Source organism: Rattus norvegicus, chromosome 2 (assembly GCF_021556685.1).
Source record: "Rattus norvegicus strain SHRSP/BbbUtx chromosome 2, alternate assembly SHRSP_T2T, whole genome shotgun sequence".
NCBI lineage: Eukaryota > Metazoa > Chordata > Mammalia > Rodentia > Muridae > Rattus > Rattus norvegicus.
Window position 1 is genome coordinate 195,915,353 of NC_141535.1, and position 23,730 is coordinate 195,939,082.

The window sequence follows — 23,730 nt, forward strand, 5'->3', positions numbered from 1 at the left end:
AAAGGAAAAATCCACCAAGATGAACTCTCAATCCTAAATATCTATGCCCCAAATACAAGGGCACCTACATATGTAAAAGAAACCTTACTAAAGCTCAAAACACACATTGCACCTCACACAATAATAGTGGGAGATTTCAACACCCCGCTCTCATCAATGGACAGATCATGGAAACAGAAATTAAACAGAGATGTAGACAGACTAAGAGAAGTAATGAGCCAAATGGACTTAACGGATATTTATAGAACATTCTATCCTAAAGCAAAAGGATATACCTTCTTCTCAGCTCCTCATGGTACTTTCTCCAAAATTGACCATATAATTGGTCCAAAAACGGGCCTCAACAGGTACAGAAAGATAGAAATAATCCCATGCGTGCTATCAGACCACCACGGCCTAAAACTGGTCTTCAATAACAATAAGGGAAGAATGCCCACATATACGTGGAAATTGAACAATGCTCTACTCAATGATAACCTGGTCAAGGAAGAAATAAAGAAAGAAATTAAAGACTTTTTAGAATTTAATGAAAATGAAGGTACAACATACCCAAACTTATGGGACACAAGGAAAGCTGTGCTAAGAGGAAAACTCATAGCGCTGAGTGCCTGCAGAAAGAAACAGGAAAGAGCATATGTCAGCAGCTTGACAGCACACCTAAAAGCTCTAGAACAAAAAGAAGCAAATACACCCAGGAGGAGTAGAAGGCAGGAAATAATCAAACTCAGAGCTGAAATCAACCAAGTAGAAACAAAAAGGACCATAGAAAGTATCAACAGAACCAAAAGTTGGTTCTTTGAGAAAATCAACAAGATAGATAAACCCTTAGCCAGACTAACGAGAGGACACAGAGAGTGTGTCCAAATTAACAAAATCAGAAATGAAAAGGGAGACATAACAACAGATTCAGAGGAAATTCAAAAAATCATCAGATCTTACTATAAAAGCCTATATTCAACAAAACTTGAAAATCTTCAGGAAATGGACAATTTCCTAGACAGATACCAGGTACCGAAGTTAAATCAGGAACAGATAAACCAGTTAAACAACCCCATAACTCCTAAGGAAATAGAAGCAGTCATTAAAGGTCTCCCAACCAAAAAGAGCCCAGGTCCAGACGGGTTTAGTGCAGAATTCTATCAAACCTTCATAGAAGACCTCATACCAATATTATCCATACTATTCCACAAAATTGAAACAGATGGATCACTCCCGAATTCCTTCTATGAAGCCACAATTACTCTTATACCTAAACCACACAAAGACCCAACAAAGAAAGATAACTTCAGACCAATTTCCCTTATGAATATCGACGCAAAAATACTCAATAAAATTCTGGCAAACCGAATCCAAGAGCACATCAAAACAATCATCTACCATGATCAAGTTAGAAGAATTTTAATGACTTCTATTTTCTTAGGTGTTATAGGGGTGTTTGAATAATTTGTCTGATCTTATTTAAATTTGATAAGTGGTATCTATCTAGAAAATCTTCCATTTTGTTAAGATTTTCCAATTTACAGCCTTCTGAAGTACAAACTAGTGATTCTTTGAATTTCCTCAGTGTCTGTTTTTATGTCTCTCTTTTTATTTCTGATTTTGTTTCATAGAATTCTCTCTCTCTCTCTCTCTCTCTCTCTCTCTCTCTTTCTTCTCTCTCTGTCTCTCTCTCTCTGTTTTACTTTGTTTGGCTCAGGGTTTGTCTATCTTGTTGATTTTCTCAAAGAACCAGCTCTTCGTATGGTTGATTCTTTATATTGTTTTCTTTGTTTCTAATTGATTGATCTCAGCCCTAAATTTGATTATTTCCTGCCATCTGCTCCTCTTCAGTGAGTTTGTTTTTTTCTTCTTTTTTATCCCTAGAGCTTTCAGGTTTGTTTTTATATTGCTAGTATGAGATCTCTCTAATTTCTTTGTGGAAACACTTCTGATATGAAATTTTCTCTTAGCATTGTTCATTGTATTCCTAATCACCAGGGAAATTATTTGTTTGTTTGTTTTGTTTACTTGTTTGTTTGATTGATTCTTTTTTTGCATCTTGACAACAGCTTCTCTTCCCTCCTGTCCTAATTCCCCATTTTCCTTAGCCTTGCCCCAAATCTACCTCTCCACTCCTTCTCTTCCTAAAATAGGATATCTTGGAATATCAAATTGCATTAAGACTAGGAACATCTTCATCTCTTGAGTTTAAACAAGGCAGTCCATGTAGGAAAGAAGTATCCGAAATCAGGCAATATACTCAGACACAAAGTCTTCTCCCACTTTAGGAGCTCCACATGAAGATCCAGCTGCCAAGTGTAAACTATAACTATCCTTTGCATGCTCTCTGTTTGGCAGTTGTTTCTATGAGCCCCTACAGGTTAGTTGATTCTGTAGGTTTTCATGTGGTTTCCTTGACCCATTTTGTTCCTTCAACCCTTCTTTCTGCCCACTCTTTCACAGGATTCCTTAAAATCCACTATATTTTAGCAATGGAATTCTATGTCACTTGCTATCAGTTTCTGGGGGAAGCCTTTCTGATGACATCTATGCTAGGCCCTTATCTGTGAGTATAGCAAAATAGTAGTGTTGCACGGGGGTAAGGGGGTACCTTTTATGGTATGGGTATCAAGCATGAACAGTTATTAGTTCAACTTTCCCTCATTTATTACCCCTACACATCTTGTAGGTAGGAAAAATGTGCATATAAGGTTTTATGGCTGAGTTGGTGTCCCAATCATTCCATAGGAAATCTTGCCTGATTATAGAAGACAGTATGTTCCAATTCCAAACCTTCATTGCTAGGAGTCTTTGCTAGGGTCAGCTCAAAGATTCTTTGCCATTTCCATTGTCTTGGCTTTCTCATCCCAGTAATATCTGCCACAATCCAGTAGTCTCTCCCAGTACTGTTTCCCCCTGCTCTCTTCTCTCCTCATTCCTCTTTTCCCCACCACTCTCTCAACTTTCACCCAATCCCCTCCATCTATCCCTGATGTTCTTTAGACACATGGCCCAGGGGACTTTGACTCTTCTCTGAAGAAGTATTACATGGCATTAGAAGGTACAATTCATGCTTTCAAGGAACCAAACCTCTAAATATCCTTTGTAACTTTTATGCTTATGAAGCACAACAAGGATCATAAGAGCACAATAACTCTTATGATGCAGTGCTAACACACATAACTTGATTGTAATAAACCCTGTGTCACTGTATTTATGCACTCTTCAATAGGTAGAATATTATGTCTTCAGTAGAAACTAGACAATGGCTAGTGAAATCATAGATATTGGAGGACTTACAACCAAAAACTTACTAAATCAGTATAACACCCAAACACTCTGTAAATATGTTTTCTCATACCAACAAGTAGGTGTAATCCTCAAACCATAACAAGGAAAGTGCTCTTTGTAACAGAATAACTTTTTCTGAAAGTGACAAGCAATCAAAATGCATATTTATGAATGCTAGCCTCAATGAACCTATGAATAAAACAACTATAGGACAAAGGGCAGAAGGTTGGAAGATGCAGAGGATCAGAAAGTTTTCTTAATACTACATCTTCTAATGTCAGCACTGGTAAAATCTCACCAGTATGCCTGACTAAACACATGCTAAACAAGGGCAACAGCAATGGTATGTCAATGTGAATGGATAAGCTACACAAAACTTCTGTCCTATATAAAGTACTGCAAGCAAAAAAGGAGTACTGAGAATGGGACAAAATACTATCTAAGGAAGGAGCACATCAATTATTTATTGAATGCCAAATACCAAATGGTTCATACAAAATTATATCAACTGAGCAGGATACACACACACACACACACACACACACACACACACACACACATACACACACACACACACACACACACATATATATATATACACACACATACACATACACACACACACACACACATATATATATATATATATATATATATATATCTTCTTATCTTATCTGTAAGATAAGTATTAGGGGAAAAAGGCGATGAATTCGGGTGTGCTAAGAAGGATACATGAAAGTTTTTGGAGATAGGAATGAGAGAAATGACATAATTGCATATAATTCCAAAAATGAAAGGCAAGTATAAGAAGATAAATGTACTGAATTCTGCTACTTCTAAGTATAGGGATACTTGCTAACTTGTGCTAAGTGATTGTGACTCTTTGCTTTTTGAGTATATTTTATTAATCCTTTAGATCATAGCATAATTATATCATTCTTATATACATATGTATCGTATATATTTTTATCACATAAATATAATGGCTCAAATTGAATATTGCTACTAGTATGCATATGATTATAGTTAGTACATTGATGAGCCTATGTCTGCTATTCAGTTTGGCCTTTCATGCTGGCACAACCTTTAATCACCTGTGAAGTGTGTTCAGTGAAGAATTAAACTCTTTGGCAAGTAGAAATGTTCATGGGTATGTAATTAATACAGTAATGTTCGGCATATTGTGGGGTATACAATTATCTAGACAGAATTTCTCTAGATAATCAACAATAGCTGACAGAAGATAGTTCAGTAAGAACAAATGAGGAGCCATGTATTTTACTATCTTTAAGGTCTGGACTATGAATGTGATTTTCAGTTCCTTCCTGACTTCTTTAAAATAATGATATGTAACCTGAAATTTAAATCTAAACAGATCATTCCTGCCTTAAGTGTCATTTTATAAGAGGATGAGAAATGATACAGTGACATAAGTACACATCCTCCCTCTAAAATCAAATAAGTGCTTTTACAGATTATCAATGGTGGTTTTATAAGGGCATCATTCCAGAGAGGAGTACTACAAAATTTGTGGACCCCTGTGAATGGGAAACAAACCATGAAGTCTTAATAATTCTAGGTTGAATAGGCAAATTTAAATTACAAAATTTTTTCAATAGAGACAACCATGTGGTTGTCCATTCATTCAAGCAAGGGGCCTGTGTTCTATGATAAATACACTTTTGTCCATATCCTCAATGTGGTGTATCACCATATTATTTCATAGAATTAGGACAAAAATATGTGATAGAATGTTTACAAGGATTATGAGGAAGAGAATATTATTCAGTGAGAAAGAGACGTCCTGATCTGGACTTTAAAGAATCGGTTCTACTGAAAAACATGGCAGACAAGAGAGCTTGAAGAGAGTCAGATAAAGGGCATTTTAAGATAGAATGTAGATAATTTTGTAGAAATGAAGTTTTAATAGAACTTGTGTCACATGCTGTTTGGAGACAGAGGCTTGGAATGAATACTAAACATAGAATTCTAAAACTGTTTATGTGCCTGACATTGGTATAAATTCAGCATTTTAACATCATCTTTATGTAGTAACAAGAGGGAATCATTTTCCTCACTTTGTATGTCAAGAGATGGAATGAAAGGACGAGGGAGTACTTGGGGGTATGAGATGCAACACAATTTGGCCCATAAAGTGCCTCCTGAAAAAAAATAACTGGAACAAAGTCCAGAGAGTTTCCTATGACATGAAAAATGTCCTAAGCCAATGATCTCAGGATTAAGGTAAATGAAGGAAAGAAGCACAATGTTTTCCATGGAATCAACTAGTTTACTTTCCAATAAGAATGAGATTTTCTTAGGTATAAAACATATACAATATTCAAAGAAATGCTGTGTCTCTGGGAACTGCGAATATGATCTTAGCTGAATGACTCATGTGTGAAATGAAGATACGCCCACTTGTTGGAAACATAGCTATTTTGCTTGAACAGGTGATAGAAGGTGCTGGTTGTGTAATAAGGGAGTTTATTCAGCAGTACGAAGCTATGAATACAAAGATTACCCACAAAGACTTCCTAATCCAAACTTTCCACTTTGAAACATTACATAACCATAATCTCAAAGCATAAAAATCCAACAGAAGCTCTCCAGAAGAAATCCTGAAGACACCATGGCCAAGCTCATTCTTGCCACAGGTGAGTTGATAATCAGGTATAGAACTTCAGTCTTGACTGAGTTTTCCCTTGCAGGATCTGACAAGGAAGCAATTTGGACATGACAACTCTATGCTTTTCCAATCTTTGTAATTGCGAGTGTTCTTTCCTTATTCCATCCTTCCCTAACTCTCGTCAGTCCATGGACTAAGAGAATACTTCTGCCTTCACTGATACCACAGGCATAGCAGTAATGTCTTAACTTCATTCAATGCTTGTTCTGCTGTACCTTCCCAGTCATTCACTCCCCTGTCTCTCTTGCTATACCACCTGCCTGAAATTCCTATTCTGTTCATTTTCATATCATTTTTCTAGAATAACTTTTGCAGAGACAGGCATCAGTAGAATCTGAGTTAGAGCTGTCAGAGGTTTGTTTATCCTGTGTCTTTCAGAATTATTTTACATTTATTCTTTATTGTCATTTTTTATTGATGACTTAAATTGACACAAGAAGAAACATTAAGTTACTCATAGAGCTAGATTTGAGTGTTTTAAATCAAGTTGTTGAAACCTTATGAGTTATTTCAAATCTGTGCCCTACACAATTTTTCAGCTTCATAAATTCATTCCAGAGAAGACTAAATACAATGTTTAAAAGATTCCTATTAGAGGTGTTCTACTTACATAATGATTCAAATCCCAAATCTTACCACCAAAGAGGTACAGTCAGAACTCTCTCCAATAGAAATCCCTCCATGCCTACATAATAAGATATCCTGATTTACAAAGCAAATCAACTTATACAAAGAGAAAACCTCTTCAAAACTAAATTTCCTTTGTTGCTAAAAATGATATCTCAGAGAAAACATTTTATATAGCCAGCACAGTCTTTTAACAGATAGATGCAAACAATGCCTAACTTCTAAAGATATTGAATGCTGTATTTTAGATGTCTTGACTGGGGGAAGGCTTGGTTCATTACGACTCTGGGGACTGAAGCTACTATATGTTTGCTCACTAAGTAGAGAACCTTGTGAATAATTTCATTCAGTATCACTGGCAGAGGTAACAGATTTCAAATTTTACAGCAATTAGGACACAACAAATGGAACATGCAGACATTGCTATATTTTACTAACCACTGTAGAAGAGTTTGAATGACATAGGTCTTCAGGGTTCAAACCTTGTATGGCTGTAAAGTTTCTAGGGAATGTAATGATCTATGGTCAGTAGGGTGGCCCAGTAGAATTTTCTCCCTAAATGCCATAAATAATGGTCAATATTCTAGAACTCTAAGTCTACATTTATCTCTGTAAGGTTTTACTATGTATTTACTTCATCAGAACAACAGATATTATAGTACCAGAGTGAAATGAACTCCTTATGCCAACCCATAACATAATGTCTTTACAATTTGTTAATGTAACTTTCAAGTAAGTCATTCCTCACAAAGTATCTGCTAGATGATGTGTATGCCTGTAAATTGCAATCAAACCATAAAATACTATTTATCATAGATGAATACATTAAACTTGCAAACTTATTGAACAGGTAAAACTTTCTGGACTCACAAGAACTCTGGTATTGTAAAAGTTTGCAACTGGTTCTTCCTGCTAGTTCCAGGCTCCCAGAAATAAAACTCTGACACAAAATATATGTGTTAATAAATTGTTCGTATAGCTGGGCTCTTCTCAGATTAGATATAACGTAAAAGTTACCTTTTATTCTAACCTATGTTCTAACACAAGGTTGGTTACCTGGACTCAGATACCATGCTCTGTCTCATTGTCCTATCTTCCCAGCAAATATACAGTGCCTAATACTAACCTAGAATCTTTAATGCCTCCCAGTTATCCCACATCCTCTTCCCTGCTTAAGATGGTGTATATATATATATATATATATATATATATATATAATCAAATTTATTATTGAAGGGAACTACATCCATATAGAAACAAGATATTTCCCCTATATGTGAATACACTTATGTATGATAAAAAGTACAAATTTTCATCGACTTAATATAGTGTTTAATCTCATATCAATACTATATAAAATATAGATAATGTTCTCTGGAAATTCTACAGCAATTAAGAGGAAGATAATATCAATAATGATAACAAGGGGATCTGTTCTTGAGTTCCATGAATTAATATTATTGTGCAATCCCAATGGATAAAAAATTTACAATTGACTGGGTATGGCATCTTGAATTAGAATGTGAACAATCTTGCTTAACTAGAAGTTTAATATGATATACTAGTATCATATAGAATTTGGAAAGGTAAATTGAAATGAACTCTAAGAACAGAATCCTAAAATATGTGACAGATATTGAAGGAGTGGAAAAATTTTGCCATAATCAACTTTACGTGTTAGTGATTGGGAATGGACTCTATTTTTATATCAGCATATGTATAGAAGATAGAGGTTGTTTCTGAGTTGGAAAAGGAACATGCTTGGTTACACTTATTTTTAGACAAAGGCATGGCTAGTAACTTTACCTAGAATTCAACAGAACAAGAGTTGGCAGAATATTTAGAAAGTGGCCATGAAATAGATAAAGTTTCTCAGGCACTCACTTTAATACTTTCATGTGTTAAAAAATTAAAAAATAAAATTAGTTATGCTGACAACCTAAAAAAAAAGACTTTCATGTGAATGACTAAAGAAAGATATTAAATTGTTTGACAATGGTTAAATTTTTCACTGAATAATTTGATTACTTTTGAATAAGAATTCAATTATATAGGAAGCATGCACAATAAAAATGCACTGCTCTTCTGAAAAGAATATGCATTTCTGGGAATAGCCAAAATCATTTCAAATACATTATTGTCTAGGGTGATAGTTTTCACTCACTTTTAGGAGACAGGACATTTTATGTATATGGGGATAGATACTAAAGGAGATAAGTCAACAGTAGCTAACTATTGGTTTATTAATTACACACATATTCTCATAAAAATTACTAGATAGAAAATGTAATAATCAGGGTCTGAAATGAGTGAGTGAAGCATTCTGTAGCAGTTCTGAAGAGATCATGGTCTAGCTCATTGTTGTCACAGGTAAGTAGAAAATGAGACATAAAGTCTTATTTTTGCCTGAAGCAGTTTTAACTCTAGAACATTATGTTTTCAAATTCTTTATTATTCATTGCAAATTGTGTCACTATATTCAGGATTCGTCTAGCTCTCATAAGTCTATCTGTTGGGAGAATATTGATGCCACATGAATGGCACTAATGTCTCACATTCATTCAAGGGTCCTTTGCTGTTTGTCTTTGTCCAGCCATTCATTGCCCCATACCTCTTCCTATTCCTCCTTACTGGAAGGAGTTCTGTGACTCAGTTCTGTGACTTTACTCTGATTGCTGTCCTTGAACATATTTTAAGTGATGGGAACAAGAGCTATCCACATTTCTTAACTCTTCTCTATTCAGAATCATTTTACACTTTCCCTCCATTATCCTTTTTCCTTGATGATATAGAACTATCATAGACAGACATACAATTATCCAAAGAGTTAGAGTAAGTCACTGTTTTAAGACAAGTTGTTTAAAGCTTACTATTTTCTGTACTTCTTAGTACAGTTTCAGAAAGGTATTCAAATGACTTGAATCTCAATTTGTAAAAGAATCAGATTACAGGAGCTGTAAATTCATGATGATGATGATCCACACCTAAAACTCACCACTTGAAAGGCACAACAGTAAAGGATATTTGGGTAACTAATGACACTATGATTCAAAATACACACAAACACACACACACACACACACACACACACACACACACACACACACACACGTACATACACACATACACAAACATAACAAGAAAGCAAAAAAGCCATCAACAGAAAAGATATTCATCCTAAACTGCCAACTAAGAGTCCAAAATGATATCTGGTATGAATCACTATATTTCTTCTGGCAACTGCTTTTGATCAGTGCTTTCAAACATCAAAATGGCTCAAGGAGATATTCAGTTCTGTGCTTTAGATGTTGCATCTTCTGAAGACTTGATTAGTTATGGCTCTTAAAACTAAATTCATAAATGTATGGCCACTAAGCAGGTAAAATTGTGAATAATTTCAGTTAGAAGCTCTTGTAATTGTAGTAGACTTAATGTTAAATAACAATTAGGACACTGATGGTAAAACATGAAATATTGATAGGTTGGACTACTCTGTAAAGAGAAGTTTGAAAGACACGATAACTTTAAGGTCCCCACATTGGTGAAGCAATATTTTTTGGCAAAAATCAAATTTTGTGTGATATAATGACCTATAATTGGTAGGCTTTGTAATCTTACAAGGATTACAAACTTTATGTTATACCAATAGTTATGGTTACACTAATTGATTCAGAATAAGAAATGTGTTTTGTCTACCTCTCTCTGTCTAGGTCTAGCAATTCTTCTGTATGCACACCTGGGTGAGTTTTTGATCAAACCATTCTTCAACATAAATCTTTAATCCTGATTCATTATTTTAATGATTTATAATGCAATTTTCTGCTAATCATGATTCATTTTCATTTGCTATATGGACTCAAATGTCCAAACACAATTGATTAAAGGAAATATATTAGATTTGTCTCTTGGATAGTAGATGAGCAGCAGTTTTCTCTGCTGTCCTACCTAGTGAGATGAGTTGAGAGTTTTGAAATTGATAACCTCTGGGTTTTACAGATATTGTCCTTTTCTCATGGTTTGGTTTTTTCAAAAGGCCCAAAAATTTATCTGAGTTTTGACTATGAATTTGCTACAATTATAAGCAACGGAGTCATTGGCTGGTTAAAAAGTTGTACTCATTTACACAAATAGTCACAGCACTCATCTATTTCTGAATAACATGTGTCTGATACACAACTAATAAAATAATAAAGGCAAAATTGTTAGCCAATGTTACAGGCATCTACATCAGGACAGTATTCCTCTGATAACTTTCCACAGGATCTTCCTACCAGCTGATGTGCTACTATACCAGTTGGGCTAAGGAGAGACCAACAGTAGGGAGTTTCAAAATTGGCAATATTGACCCTTGTCTGTGTACCCACTTGATCTATGCCTTTGCTGGGATGCGGAATAATGAGATTATCAACACAAGTGAGCAGGACTTGATTGACTATGAAGCAATAAATTATCTGAAAGACAGGTAAGGACAGAGATAACTGGTTTGTTATAATTGTTCCAATAGTTGCTATATCTCAGTGTTTCCTAAAATGTATGTCAGAACCAACAAAATTGCATAATGATTCCAGCAATATATCCTTCAGTTTTCAATTGAGACAGGCTGTATCTCTTATCTTTTTATTTGTTTTATCACTCATGGCCTTGGATTCTGCATAAACTTCTGTATGTCTCACAACCCTGTTAGGATACAAGTTACTTCATCCCATATTTTGTATGTGTTTATCCTCCTTTCTAAACATATTTCTTGAAATATCCTTCCTGGATCAACACTGTGTCTATATTTCGGTGAGAATCATCATTCTATTTTCACATTCTATGTGTTCAAATATTATAGATATTTTTTGTAATTCAGACCATATTCTATTTGCCCGTCTTCCACCTAGTTCATTTAATACCATACCTACCAGTCTCAAAAATATATTTTCAAAAGAGAAACAAACCAAACTTTCATTTTTTAATGTTTGAGTATTATTTCTGGATATATGCAGAACACACCACATTGCCCAGTCACCAAATTCTCAAAAATTACTGTGACTTAAATTGAATTTGTGAATCAAGCTACAATTAATGTTGACACACAGCCTCCTCTTGAAAACCTTGGGTACGTTTGCTTTTGAGATAAACTAAAGACTGTGCCTTTGATCATATGGCATTTCTACCATTCTGGAGAAATGTCATAATGCTCTCCTCTGTAACTGTACTTAGTTATATTTATATCAGCAGTGCACTACTTTTTATTCATATACTTGATGATATTGATTAGGTTTCATCTTCTATTATTATAGCTATCATGAGAAACATAAATAGACGGATCTATGAAGTTGAAATTTAAATGTATGTTTGTCATGGTATTAGGTTTGCTTAATTTAACTGTTAGAAATTTAATTTAACTATCTTTCTTTGAGAAAATTCTCCCCAAGGATTTTCCTTTTAAAAAATAATTTATATTCTTGATATTCAATTACCGATTTGTGTATTTTATATTAATACATTATTATATATTTTACAATTATTCTCACCAGTCTATAATTTCTAAATCAATTCAGTTTATTGCTTTCCCTATTTTTGTTAGTTAGAATAAAACAACAAAGCTACATTAATCTTTCAATAATAGCTTATAAGCATGGAATACATAATGAAATATCCCAAAGACTATACATGGACTGACACTGGGCTCCAACATCATAGGTAGCAATGAATAGCCTAGTAAGTGCACCATTGGAAGGGGAAGCCCTTGGTCCTGCCAAGGCTGAACCCCCAGTGAACGTGATTGTTGGGAGCAGGGTGGTAATAGGGGGAGGATGGGGAGGGTAAGCCTATATAGAAGGGGAGAGGGAGGGGTTAAGGGGATGTTGGCCAGGAACCTGGGAAGGGGAATAACAATCGAAATGTAAATAAGAAATACTCAAATTAATAAAGATAAAAAATATATCCATGGTCCAAATCGATCACATGGAGATATCTCAATATTCTTTCAATAATTTGGAAACTTCAGATTTCATGTTTACATCACTCCAATTTCAGTTTATTTTTGTCTGTGGTATGACCTGGGTCATAACTTCTCTTTTGAATTACTTGTGTGAAGAGTGTTTTCTTAGGAAGTTTCTGCTGTGGGACTTTTGCCACCTATGAGTGACACCATATGTTAAATATCAAAGAAGTATACAATTCTATTTTTTATATAAAACCTGCTCTGACTGTGTAAAAGATACCATAGTGATGGAAACATCAGTGATGTGGTTCATCTTTTATCTGTCAGTGTTTTTTACTTGTTTTTGGAAAACAAAAAAAAATTGCAATCTTTGCTAATTACTTCAGGAAGCTAGAACTGTGGGCCATTAGAAGTCGAATACCACTGCTCACAAGAATCATAAATGTTTGATGAATTTTGTGAAAGTTTTGCTTGATTTAACAATAAACTGAACACTTTTTTCCAGCAACTGACAGGTTAGGTATTTTAGCCATACCAATGCTCTGGAATACTCAGGAGACATCTTACTTCAGTAGTAACATTAACTTTAGGAAGACTCTAATCTATGGTTTCCAACTACAACTGAGTTCAGTAAAAGGTCTTATATCTAACAATGCCCCTTTCATGTCTTGCATTAAAGCTAAGTGGATCACTGAAAGCAATGCCTATCTCTACCGCATATCACAGAAACTGAATCTCCAAGGAAGGGAGATAAACCTAAAAGTTTAATGACCTCTCCAAAGAGCTGATCAATTACCATGGAATCTGATGTCTCAATCCAAGTATTTCAGTGAAGATGTACACTTCCAGCAGAACTGATTTGTATTTAATGATGAGAATTGAGACAATGATAAAGATCCATCTATATGTTAACTTTGTTACTAGGGAGAATGTGAGCTTCCTATGGTTATAAGTTACTAGCACAGAAATGTAGTTACTATAATACTTGGTAAACATTTATTAAATTTAGAATTATTTAAGGGGACGGCCTAAAAGTATGATAATGAAGCTTATTCAAAATTGTCTGGTCTCAATAGAAGAAGCCCTTGGTCCTGTGAAGGCTCATTTCTCCAGTGTAGGGGAATGCGAGGGTGTTGAGGGGAATGGGCAGGTGGGAAGGAGAGGATCCTCATGGAAGGAGGGGGAAAGGGATGAGAGAGGAAGAAACTGGGAAAGGGGATAACATTTGAAATGTAAATGCATAAAAGTACTCAATAAAAAATTACTTAATGTTGAAAAAAGCTTCTTCTGTAAAGTGATAGTATGTCAAAACAAAACTGAATAGTACAAGAAATATTTTTAAAAAGCACTGATATTTTTTATAATGGATGCCAAAAGTTTTGATATTTCTCTTTTTCTGTCACTTTTGAGGAACACTGAGCTAAAAACTCTCCTGGCCATTGGAGGCTGGAAGTTTGGATCTGCCCCGTAAGTTCTATACACGTGGGATACTGGGTGTTAATGTTCTAGGCAGGCTATAGTTGTAAAATCACAGGTTAATTACCTCATCTTTTTAAAAAGGGAATTGAAGAAAATGCATTAAGTAAATGTTTCAACATGGAAATAATGACAATAGAGTCTCAAATCAAGCAGTAATCATTCTTTCCAGGTACACTTATGGCCTTCACATGTCAAATTTGGCCTAATATTTTGCCATGCATCCTCTGAGAGATTTTTAACCAACAAAACGCTTTTCTTAAACTGTTTCATGTCCTCCAGACCAGAGGATGGTCATGTTCTGCTTTTGACTAACTGTTCAGAACATAAAATAATGGCCTCTTATTAAGAAATTTTCTTTGATTAGATATGACTTGGAGTGTTTGAAGACAAATATGATGAGTTAGGATGAACATAAAAATTAAAATGCCAGGGAAACTTGTTAGTAGTTAATAAGGGGCTGGGAAAATAAAGGATATTTTGAGGTAGGTGGTGTGAGTGCAAAGCGAGGATGAGAGAGAAACAGGGCACTGTTGTGAAGGACAAGGAGTCAATATTCAACTGTGAACTGTTTTGTTTCCAATGTGTCCATGTCATAGAAGCCTAACACTAACTTCTTTCAATATACATAAGGTTCAGTGCCATGGTCTCTACTCCTCAGAACCGGCAGACATTCATCAAATCAGTCATCAAATTCCTTCGCCAGTATAAGTTTGATGGCCTCAACTTGGACTGGCAATACCCTGGGTCTCGTGGAAGCCCTCCTAAGGACAAACATCTCTTCAGTGTCCTGGTGCAGGTCGGTCAATTGGAAAATTTCTTTGGTCCTAGAAGGTTTAAATCTCTCCATTTCAAGGACTATGAGTACTTGTGAAGTAAAATCAAACAAACATAGAGTTATAGAATCTTAGCACTGTAAAGATCCTAACTTATTTTTCATTTATTCAACAAATATGTGAGACATTACTTTCCAATTGTTTTAAAACCATAGTGAATCACTGTGTGTCCTCTAGGGAGTGAGTCCAGTGTCACCATCTTCATATTACAGACAAAACCATTAATGCCCAGAGAGTATTTGAGTAATCTTTCCAGAATCACATAGATAGTAATTATCACAACTACTTATGCTATTTGCATGCAGAGTTCAATTCTTAAAATCCAGAAATTAGTGGGTTCAGTTTTAATCAAGGAACAAGACAGAATGTTTTGCTTCATAATGCACACATATGAGATAATCTAGGCAACAAATAATAAAACTTTGAAAACTGGCAGGAAACACCAAAGTACAAAATAAATTCAAAATTGTGAGTACCTGATTGGGTTTGGAAATGTATAAAGAAGCACTTCTGAATAAGGCCAACTTGTTCTGAGTCTGAGAAGGACACTGCTGTCATTAAATTAGATAAGGAAACATCTGTTACAATGGTGAAGAAGAGATCTATGAAAAAGTGACTTGGTAAGACATGTCAGTTTAAAGAGGCATCAAGTTCTGATCATGTGGTAGCTTTATATTTATTTAAAAATCCGTAATTCTCATACAACACCTTTGGATACTTTAAAGGATTGAGCATATAAGTCAAGAAATATGACAAACCTTGGACTTTTGTGACATTAGCTAATAATGAATTGATGGGGTCCTGACTTGACTGTCAGGTACTGAGGTAGGACACAGAGTCAGATGAAAGCTGAAGGCTGATGACCTCTGACTTTAACTCTCTGTTACTGTACTGGGGGCCAGAAGCTGAGGGCTTCTAGCAATTTAACTCTCTCTTGCTATTCTGGGGATAAAAAGCTGGTGGATCTGGAAATTTAATCCTCTTGTTATCCTGGGGCCAAAAGCTAATGGCTTGTACAAATCTAACCCACTGCATTCTGGGGACCAGAAGCTGATGGCTCCTGGCAATTAACTATTTTGTTCTTCTGAGCCCAAAATATTACTTCCGGCAATTAACTTCTGCTGAAAGCACCAGCAGCGTAATGAAAGAAACTTAATTACTTGGGCCTTTTACTCTCTGAGTCAGGGGGCCCTTGATGGACAGTATAAAGGCTTGGAGTTCTTTATCTCTTCCTGAGCCAGAGAGAAAGGAAAAGAAAGTCAGGCGCACACAAATACATGCACAAAGGATGAAGCAGAAAAGGGCTACATCCACTTCTATTATTGCTTTCAGCATTTCATAATTTTTTAGTCAAAAGTTCCTGTATAAGAAATTGCCTACCTCGGGGCTGGGGATTTAGCTCAGTGGTAGAGCGCTTACCTAGGAAGCGCAAGGCCCTGGGTTCAGTCCCCAGCACCGAAAAAAAGAACCAAAAAAAAAAAAAAAAGAAATTGCCTACCTCATAGGTAATATGTTACATAAAAGGGGAGTTACAGGGATAGTAAGTACAAAACAGTGTTTCATTCTATAATATGTAAGTTCCAAGCAACAGTTTCACATGGTCTTGTTCTATCACATTGCATACCTGTGTCCTCATCCTTGGACTTGACCTAGAATAAATGTTTTTTCTTGATCAAAAACCTGTTGCAAGCCTTTTTCACTTCTAAGCATAATTAATGAAAATTCATTGTATTCCTGATTATGCAGCCTTTACTTAATATCTATGAGGAGGGGCCATATTCTATTATTGACTCCAACTTTTTTATATCCATAAGTAGATTAATATACAGTATTAAACTTCATGATATGAAATTTGATTTGATGCCCTGTGCTGCAGTTAGCATCAGGAGTAGATGATCACCAATAGAATGAATAGAATAGAAAGCCAGACTTGGGCTGATTCCATCGTAGGCCTTTCAGCAGGCAGGAAAACAACAATCAGGATAAGGAAGGATGAAACATGGCTCAGTCCACATTAACTGTAACCAGTGCTGGACTTGGACTTCTAGAGTTGGGCCTAGATTAGTTTATTTTAGCCATATTTGGCCACAAAATAATTTTAAACATTATTCAGATATCAATTAACTCAGTCCCAAGATTACAATTTGACACATGTTTACATTGAGATTACTTACAAAACACATCTGTGCAATTTCAAAAGGATGGGTAGTGTTGACTCAAAGAACCTGCCCAAGATTTGGATGTCTCTGGAGCATTATTGAAGTAAACATAATGTGTGTAGTTGTCAGGAATGCCCAGATAGCATCAGAGAACATAGAGTCACTTACGCTGCTGTAAAGCACAAATTATATCACTCATAATAAGGGATTTATGTCCTAAAAGTGATACTTAAGATTTTCAAGGGAAAAGGTTTTAAAAAAGTAAATTCTAGCATATCATAAGAGCCCAATTCATCAAAAAACGAAGGATCACCAGGTTTTAAAACTACATCATTACTGGTATTCCAAAAAGAACAGTTAACATCACATTCTATTGTAGAGTAAGAGGTATGTTCAACTTCCCTGTTTCCTCTGGTGTTTATTTGTGTTCACAAGAACTTTCTATCCTCTAGAAATACTGAAAAGTGGTTTTAAAATTCAATTTGCCCTAAAACAATTTTTATAAACCTTATTTATGTATTAAAATTTTCCCACTGCTCTTCTAGAAACTCGATGACAAATTATTTTCAATATCACCGCACTCAATGGATTTTTATCAAACCTCTGAAAGTTTCAATGTTAAGAAAAATGTGAATGACAGGATATTTTTTGCTAAATAGCTTTGATAGAAAGAGAACGTGAGCATCAAACTAAATCATGCTTCTGCCTGACATTGATAATTCTGAGTGCTTTCATTAAGCAAGAAAAAAATTTAAACACAAATATTACAATTGATAGGCTTAACAATTAAAATGATCTATGTTACACTCATCTTCTCATGACTTGAACCAGCAAAATGTTCTCATCATTTCATCCTCTTAACACATGGCAAAATGTGAAGTTTGTTTGCTTTCTTCATTTTATAAAATTTCATTTTAACTTATTTTCTGAACTGTTCTGAGATACTTTCCACCTCTATGCTCACCCAAATAATTCATGTCTTCTTCCTAACTTTCTCAAAAATAAATAAATCAATAAACAATACCCATAAAACATATCAGAAGAAAAATCAGTGGTACTATTAACACAAGAAATAAACATTCTTTGAAAGTATGTGTCACACTGAAATAATACCAATATGAAAGAAAACTGAATTTGAAGATATGATTATACTCAGAATCCTGTGGATTATGAACAGTCACTGAATTGGACCTCTTACTCAGTTCTTACCACCTTCTCATTTTGATATTTGATTAGGCAGGATGCAGGACCTGTGAGCTAATTCAACCACAGAGCAATGCCAGCATTTCTCTGCAGCATTACACGAGGATACAGGCTCAGATGGGAGTCACTTGCAGAGTGCTGGATTTAGAATCAGCTCGGATCAAACACTGGAGCCTGTATTCTAGTCATTGATTCCTACAAATTATTTTTTAATCCCTATACATATTAGCCATAAAATAATTTAATCAATTTTAATGATTTATTGAGTTATTTACAAATAAAGTAAGAGAAAATTTGTAAATATGTACTGAAATAATTTTATAAGATTCATTTATCATAAAAATATCTGAAATAATATATAAGTACATTGTACTTTTTTTTAGGAAATGCGTAAAGCGTTTGAGAAAGAATCTACTGAGCAAGAAATCCCAAGGCTGCTTCTCACTGCCACAGTAGCTGGAGTCATTGACACAATCCAGTCTGGTTACAAGATTCCTGAACTGTCTCAGTAAGTGAAGACCCATCCTCAGGTCTCTTGTGGGAATTTAAGCAATGATCACTTATTCACAGACTTCTTGGTGCTTCAAGACACTGTGTATAGGCAGTGTTATGGGTATGCTTTGATTACATAGGTATGAAAATGGTCCTAGAAAAAATTCTAACCTTATGTTTATTGATCTTATAAATAATGTTTATCTATAGAAATATTTTATATATTAATACAATGTATTTTGATAATACATATCCATACATAGCTGCCTTTCTAAATAATCCTAATAGATTATAACTTATATCCCTCTGAATTACAGGTTTTCTGTTTTTAGTTTTTAATGATGTTAATATCTTCTTACACAAATTATAAAGCCAAAAAAATGCATGGCTATGGGCTCATCCAGTGGATCACAGGCACCTACCAATGGCCACAATCCTAAGACAAGTTGAATCTTGCTCATTTTGCCATTAAATAACAACAACTTCTTTATAATATGTTGGGCTTGGGAAGGGAAATATCTGCCCAAAATGCTATAATTTTGTAAGACTTGATATCCTATAGATATTGTGCATATAAACACCATCTGCTATGAGGTTATGCTTTTTGACAGCCTCATCTGATGAAGAAGTCATCATTTCACCATCTTCCTTTCTTCAGCAGCAATAAATTCTTCCCAAACCCTCTTGCATCATATCTTTTGAGCCTTGACTATGCACGATCAAAATAGAAATGTCATGTCTATAGCTGAGAACTCAGATTTACTTAAGATTCTGTACTTTTTTAAAATTAAATTTTTTATTAACTTGAGTATTTCTTATTTACATTTCGATTGTTATTCCCTTTTCCGGTTTCCGGGCCAACATCCCCCTAACCTCTCCCTCTCCCCTTCTATATTGGTGTTCCCATCCCCATCCTCCCCCCATTACTGCCCTCCCCCCAACAATCACGTTCACTGGGGGTTCAGTCTTGGCAGGACCAAGGGCTTCCCCTTCCAAAGATTCTGTACTTTAATAGGTATATAAATTAAGAACTTTTCTTCAAAAAGAGAAGATATTCTAGAAAAATGTGAAAGCAGCATATATCTATGGAAATAAACACATATTTACATGGCAGTTCAATACTATAACAATCTAGCGAAACAACAAATTTTCATCCCTTGTTGGGCTCTTAAGTTTCTAAGACATTAATGTTTGGCTGGATTTACTGGGTCAGGTATAAAAGACACCCAATTTAAGCCTAATTTAACAATCAGAAATCAGGTTATTACCTCCATAATGATCATGCCTTTAGTGAATAACTTGTAGAGTGTGTAGGTACTGTAGCATTTTGGTTCTATCAATAGGTAAGAACATCGATATCTTTTTACCCCTGAAGCCTATTGTACATATTTATAATGGTGTAGGCTTCTTGTAGGAAGAGAGATTGCACTGTAAGTTTCAGATTGATTTGTTTATGTCTAGAAGTAATGTGTTCAGCACTATGGTTTAGCATCAAGATATGGTTAACATCCTGGAGCATTTGCAATATGCTGGATTATTTTTGTTGTAGATGAAATCAGAGAACTGGAAAGGAATACATGGAGGAGAAAAAGGATGCACACATTAGGATGTATAAAAGGGAAGAATACAAAGACGAATTTCATACATAATGTATGAAACATAATTTCATACATTAATGCAATGTATTTTGATCATACACATCCACATATAACTGCCTCTCAATTGAAACGTTGATTGTAAGATCTTTCCTTTTCTCCAGGTCACTTGACTATTTTCAAGTCATGACATATAATCTCCATGATTTCCAGAATGGTTACACTAGAGAAAATAGTCCCCTCTATCAATCTCCATCCGACACTGGAATATATGCCTATCTCAATGTGGTAAGAAATTAACAGATTCAAGTGGAATTGAGAGATTAATGTATGAGCCTGTGCCATTCAATGTATCTGAAAAAATTCAATTCACTAATCTCTTTTGGAAAACACATAAAACCACATATTTATTTATTAGCTATAAAATCACACAATTCAAGATACAAGAGCAGGAAACTAACCTGTACAAAAAATGTCACCAGATGCTCCAGAAATAATTTTACTTTCTGCCACTATAGGATGCAATCATAAGCTACTGGAAGGAAAATGGGGCAGCTCGTGAGAAGCTCATTGTGGGATTTCCAGCATATGGGCATAACTTTATCCTGAGTGACCCCTCTAACACTGGAATTAATGCCCCTATTGTCAGTACTGGCCCACCAGGGAAGTTCACAGGTGAAGCAGGACTCTGGGCTTACTATGAGGTCAGTATATTGGTAGTAGTGTGCTCATAGAATTACAGACCCATAATCTGTTTGAGAACTGGAATCAGCTGAAAGTGTATGTTCACTGTATCCAGTATGTACTGTCCCTATGCAGATACAATATGTCAAGTGCTTATACATTTTTATACTGTACCTTCATACAATTAATAATAAGAGATACTTTAGAATATACATATAAGTTGATACAACAGACCAAAAATAATACTCATAAATATGACTGAAGGATTTCTATTTCTTGCTAGAGTGGATTCTAAAATTACACTACAAGTATGAGGGCAACATAAGATCAGTCTAAAAACTAATTCAAGCATTAGTTTTTCTTTGTGTCCTTGCTTAGTTTGATTTTCTGGACCTCAAGTTCAATGTTCAGGATGGTAGTATAAACTATGAAGATTTCCATGAACTCTCATGACTAATACTTAGAATATAAACTTTTAGAAAACAGAGATTTAAGAATAATCAGTTTGAAGACTATCTAAATATTAACAGGGCAATATTTCAGAAAGTAAACTGTAGTAATGAGGACTAGTGATGTACCTCAAGTTAGATCACTTCCCTAGTCTGGGCAAAGATCTAGATGTGTCCTGTAGAACCAGTAAATTCAAGGAAATGTCTGTTTACTGTAAGACAAATAAAAATTTATTTGAGAAAACTACAGAAGATAATGTGAAATGGTAAACTGTATGTTATTTTTCCTTCTTGGTATTAATATGTATAAGATCTGAATTTGTTTGTTTAAAGATTTGCACATTTCTGAATGATGGAGCCACTGATCTCTGGGATGGCCCCCAGGAAGTACCCTATGCCGTTCAGGGCAATGTATGGGTTGGTTATGATAATGTCAAGAGCTTCAAGATTAAGGTAAGCTTAGACTGCCAAATATGCTGAGATTGCAGCCTGATTCCCAGGAGACCAAGTTGCTCATGTCTTCTGCTTCAACAGGCTCAGTGGCTCAAGGACAACAAATTAGGAGGTGCAATGGTCTGGCCCCTGGACATGGATGACTTCACTGGTTCTTTCTGTCAACAGGGAAGGTTCCCTTTGACTTCTACTTTAAAGCATTATCTAGGTGTACAGAGTACAAGTAAGTGACACTAGAGTTATAGTCACAGTGTACAATGCACTTCATCCATTCAAAGGTGGCCTGGTCAACCCTGAATAATGTTTTAAATTAATTTATGTGTTCTTTTCAAAGTGATAGACAGTTCCCCACCTCTTCAACTCCATTAATTTATTTTACATACTTAGTGGAAACCAGGACTACCTTGAGTGTGAGGCAGTCTGCTCCAGGTCTGTTAAATATTCAGGTTATATAAGTCTGCAAAAACTATACTCACACTTGTTATCAGGTTTTTCTCCTCTTTTAGCCATGTCATAAGAGTATAAATCTGTCCCTTTGGGTCCTTTTATCAGAAACACTTGGAAGGTGCTGTCCATATTTTCTCTAATATGTAGTTTATACTGAGATTTTTAACAGATTTATAAAATGTATATAAAGGAAGTGTTGCTTATGACACTGATTGTAAAAGCAATACATTTTAATTTTTATTTTACTTTTTTATCTTTATTAACTTGAGTGTTTCTTATTTACATTTCGAATGTTATTCCCCTTCCCGGTTTCAGGGCCAACATCCCCCTAACCCCTCCCCCTGGGCTTCTCCTCCCCATCCTCCCCCAAATACCACCCTCTACTCAACAATCATGTTCACTGGGGGTTCAGTCTTGGCGGGGCAAGGGCTTCCCCTTCCACTGGTGCTCTTACTAGGCACCTATATCATTGCTACCTATAAGGTTGGAGCCCAGGGTCAGTCCATGTATAGTCTTTGGGTAGTGAAAAGCAATACTTTTAATTGCTAGTCCAGCTTGCTGTGAGGTAGGTTTTAGAGACCTGGGAATGTTTTATTGTCTGGTAAAACCTGAAAGATTCTGAAGCCCAGTGCTTCTCTAGTCCATGTCACCTACATTGTATTTTTCTTCTCCATCTGCCTCCAGGGTCACTGATGTATCTTGTTCTGTGTGTTTCAGATTGTATGGCTTATAAAGAGGAGCTTTAACTGGTAATTTGTCCTTGAACCTATCAGATTAAGAGCAAATTCAAACAGCTTTTCCATAGTGGATTCTGTATCACCCTTCGAAGGAGAATAATAGCAATAAATCCTGGGCTTGCCTGAATTGAATCCCAGAGCAGTACTACTAAAATGGATGTCTTGTCTGCTGTACCAGCTAAGAAGAAACCAAGAATGGCCTTCATCTCTCTGCTTTTTGCTAATCTCTGAACATTGCTTGCTTCCTGCAAAACTACCTTGCATGTTTCTGGCTTTCATAATAAATTCCACATTCAAAATATCAGCATCTCTGGTGCTTCCTGTGCAATTTTGAGGAAATCACGTGTTGGTGTGAAATTCATTCTGCTCATGGGTTATAGTGATAAAATGGCTGTGGGAAATAGTGATGAAACTCAGTGGCTTTGCATTTTCTATTTGACTTCAGGCTTTCCCATGATTGAGGCTGTGAGATGGAAATGTGTAATAGTTGGTTCAGATTGAGAATGACTATATGAAGAGGATTGGTTTAGGGTACATTGCCTATAATCCAGAAGTTGCTACAGTAGCCTCAGCATGACAGCACAGATGCAGTGATCTGTGACATAAACATATATGCACTCCAAGGCATTTTTAAATGTCTTGAGATACTGGAGTTTGCTTTCCTCTCGAGTTTTCAGCTTT

At 35.4% G+C, this 23,730-nt stretch overlaps 1 protein-coding gene across 2 annotated transcripts; it reads left to right on the plus strand.

Annotated features, from left to right (window-relative positions):
- Window positions 1-5,725: 5,725 nt before the first annotated feature.
- Window positions 5,726-23,350, plus strand: Chi3l3 (chitinase 3-like 3). Of its 2 annotated transcripts, NM_001412550.1 has the most exon segments (11): window positions 5,888-5,927; window positions 10,297-10,326; window positions 10,847-11,048; window positions 13,929-13,985; window positions 14,628-14,793; window positions 18,576-18,700; window positions 20,444-20,567; window positions 20,798-20,983; window positions 21,746-21,865; window positions 21,947-22,088; window positions 23,030-23,350. In NM_001412550.1, coding segments are annotated over 11 exon segments (1,206 nt in total). In that variant the 5' UTR covers window positions 5,888-5,902; the 3' UTR covers window positions 23,059-23,350.
- Window positions 23,351-23,730: the final 380 nt, after the last annotated feature.

Coding starts and splice junctions, on each gene's coding strand:
- Chi3l3 (XM_087620243.1), top strand. CDS start 5,903: ATGGCCAAGCTCATTCTTGCCACAG. Junction 11,049..13,928: donor ATAAATTATCTGAAAGACAG/GTAAGGACAGAG, acceptor GTCACTTTTGAG/GAACACTGAGCTAAAAACTC. Junction 20,984..21,745: donor GACTCTGGGCTTACTATGAG/GTCAGTATATTG, acceptor GTTTGTTTAAAG/ATTTGCACATTTCTGAATGA.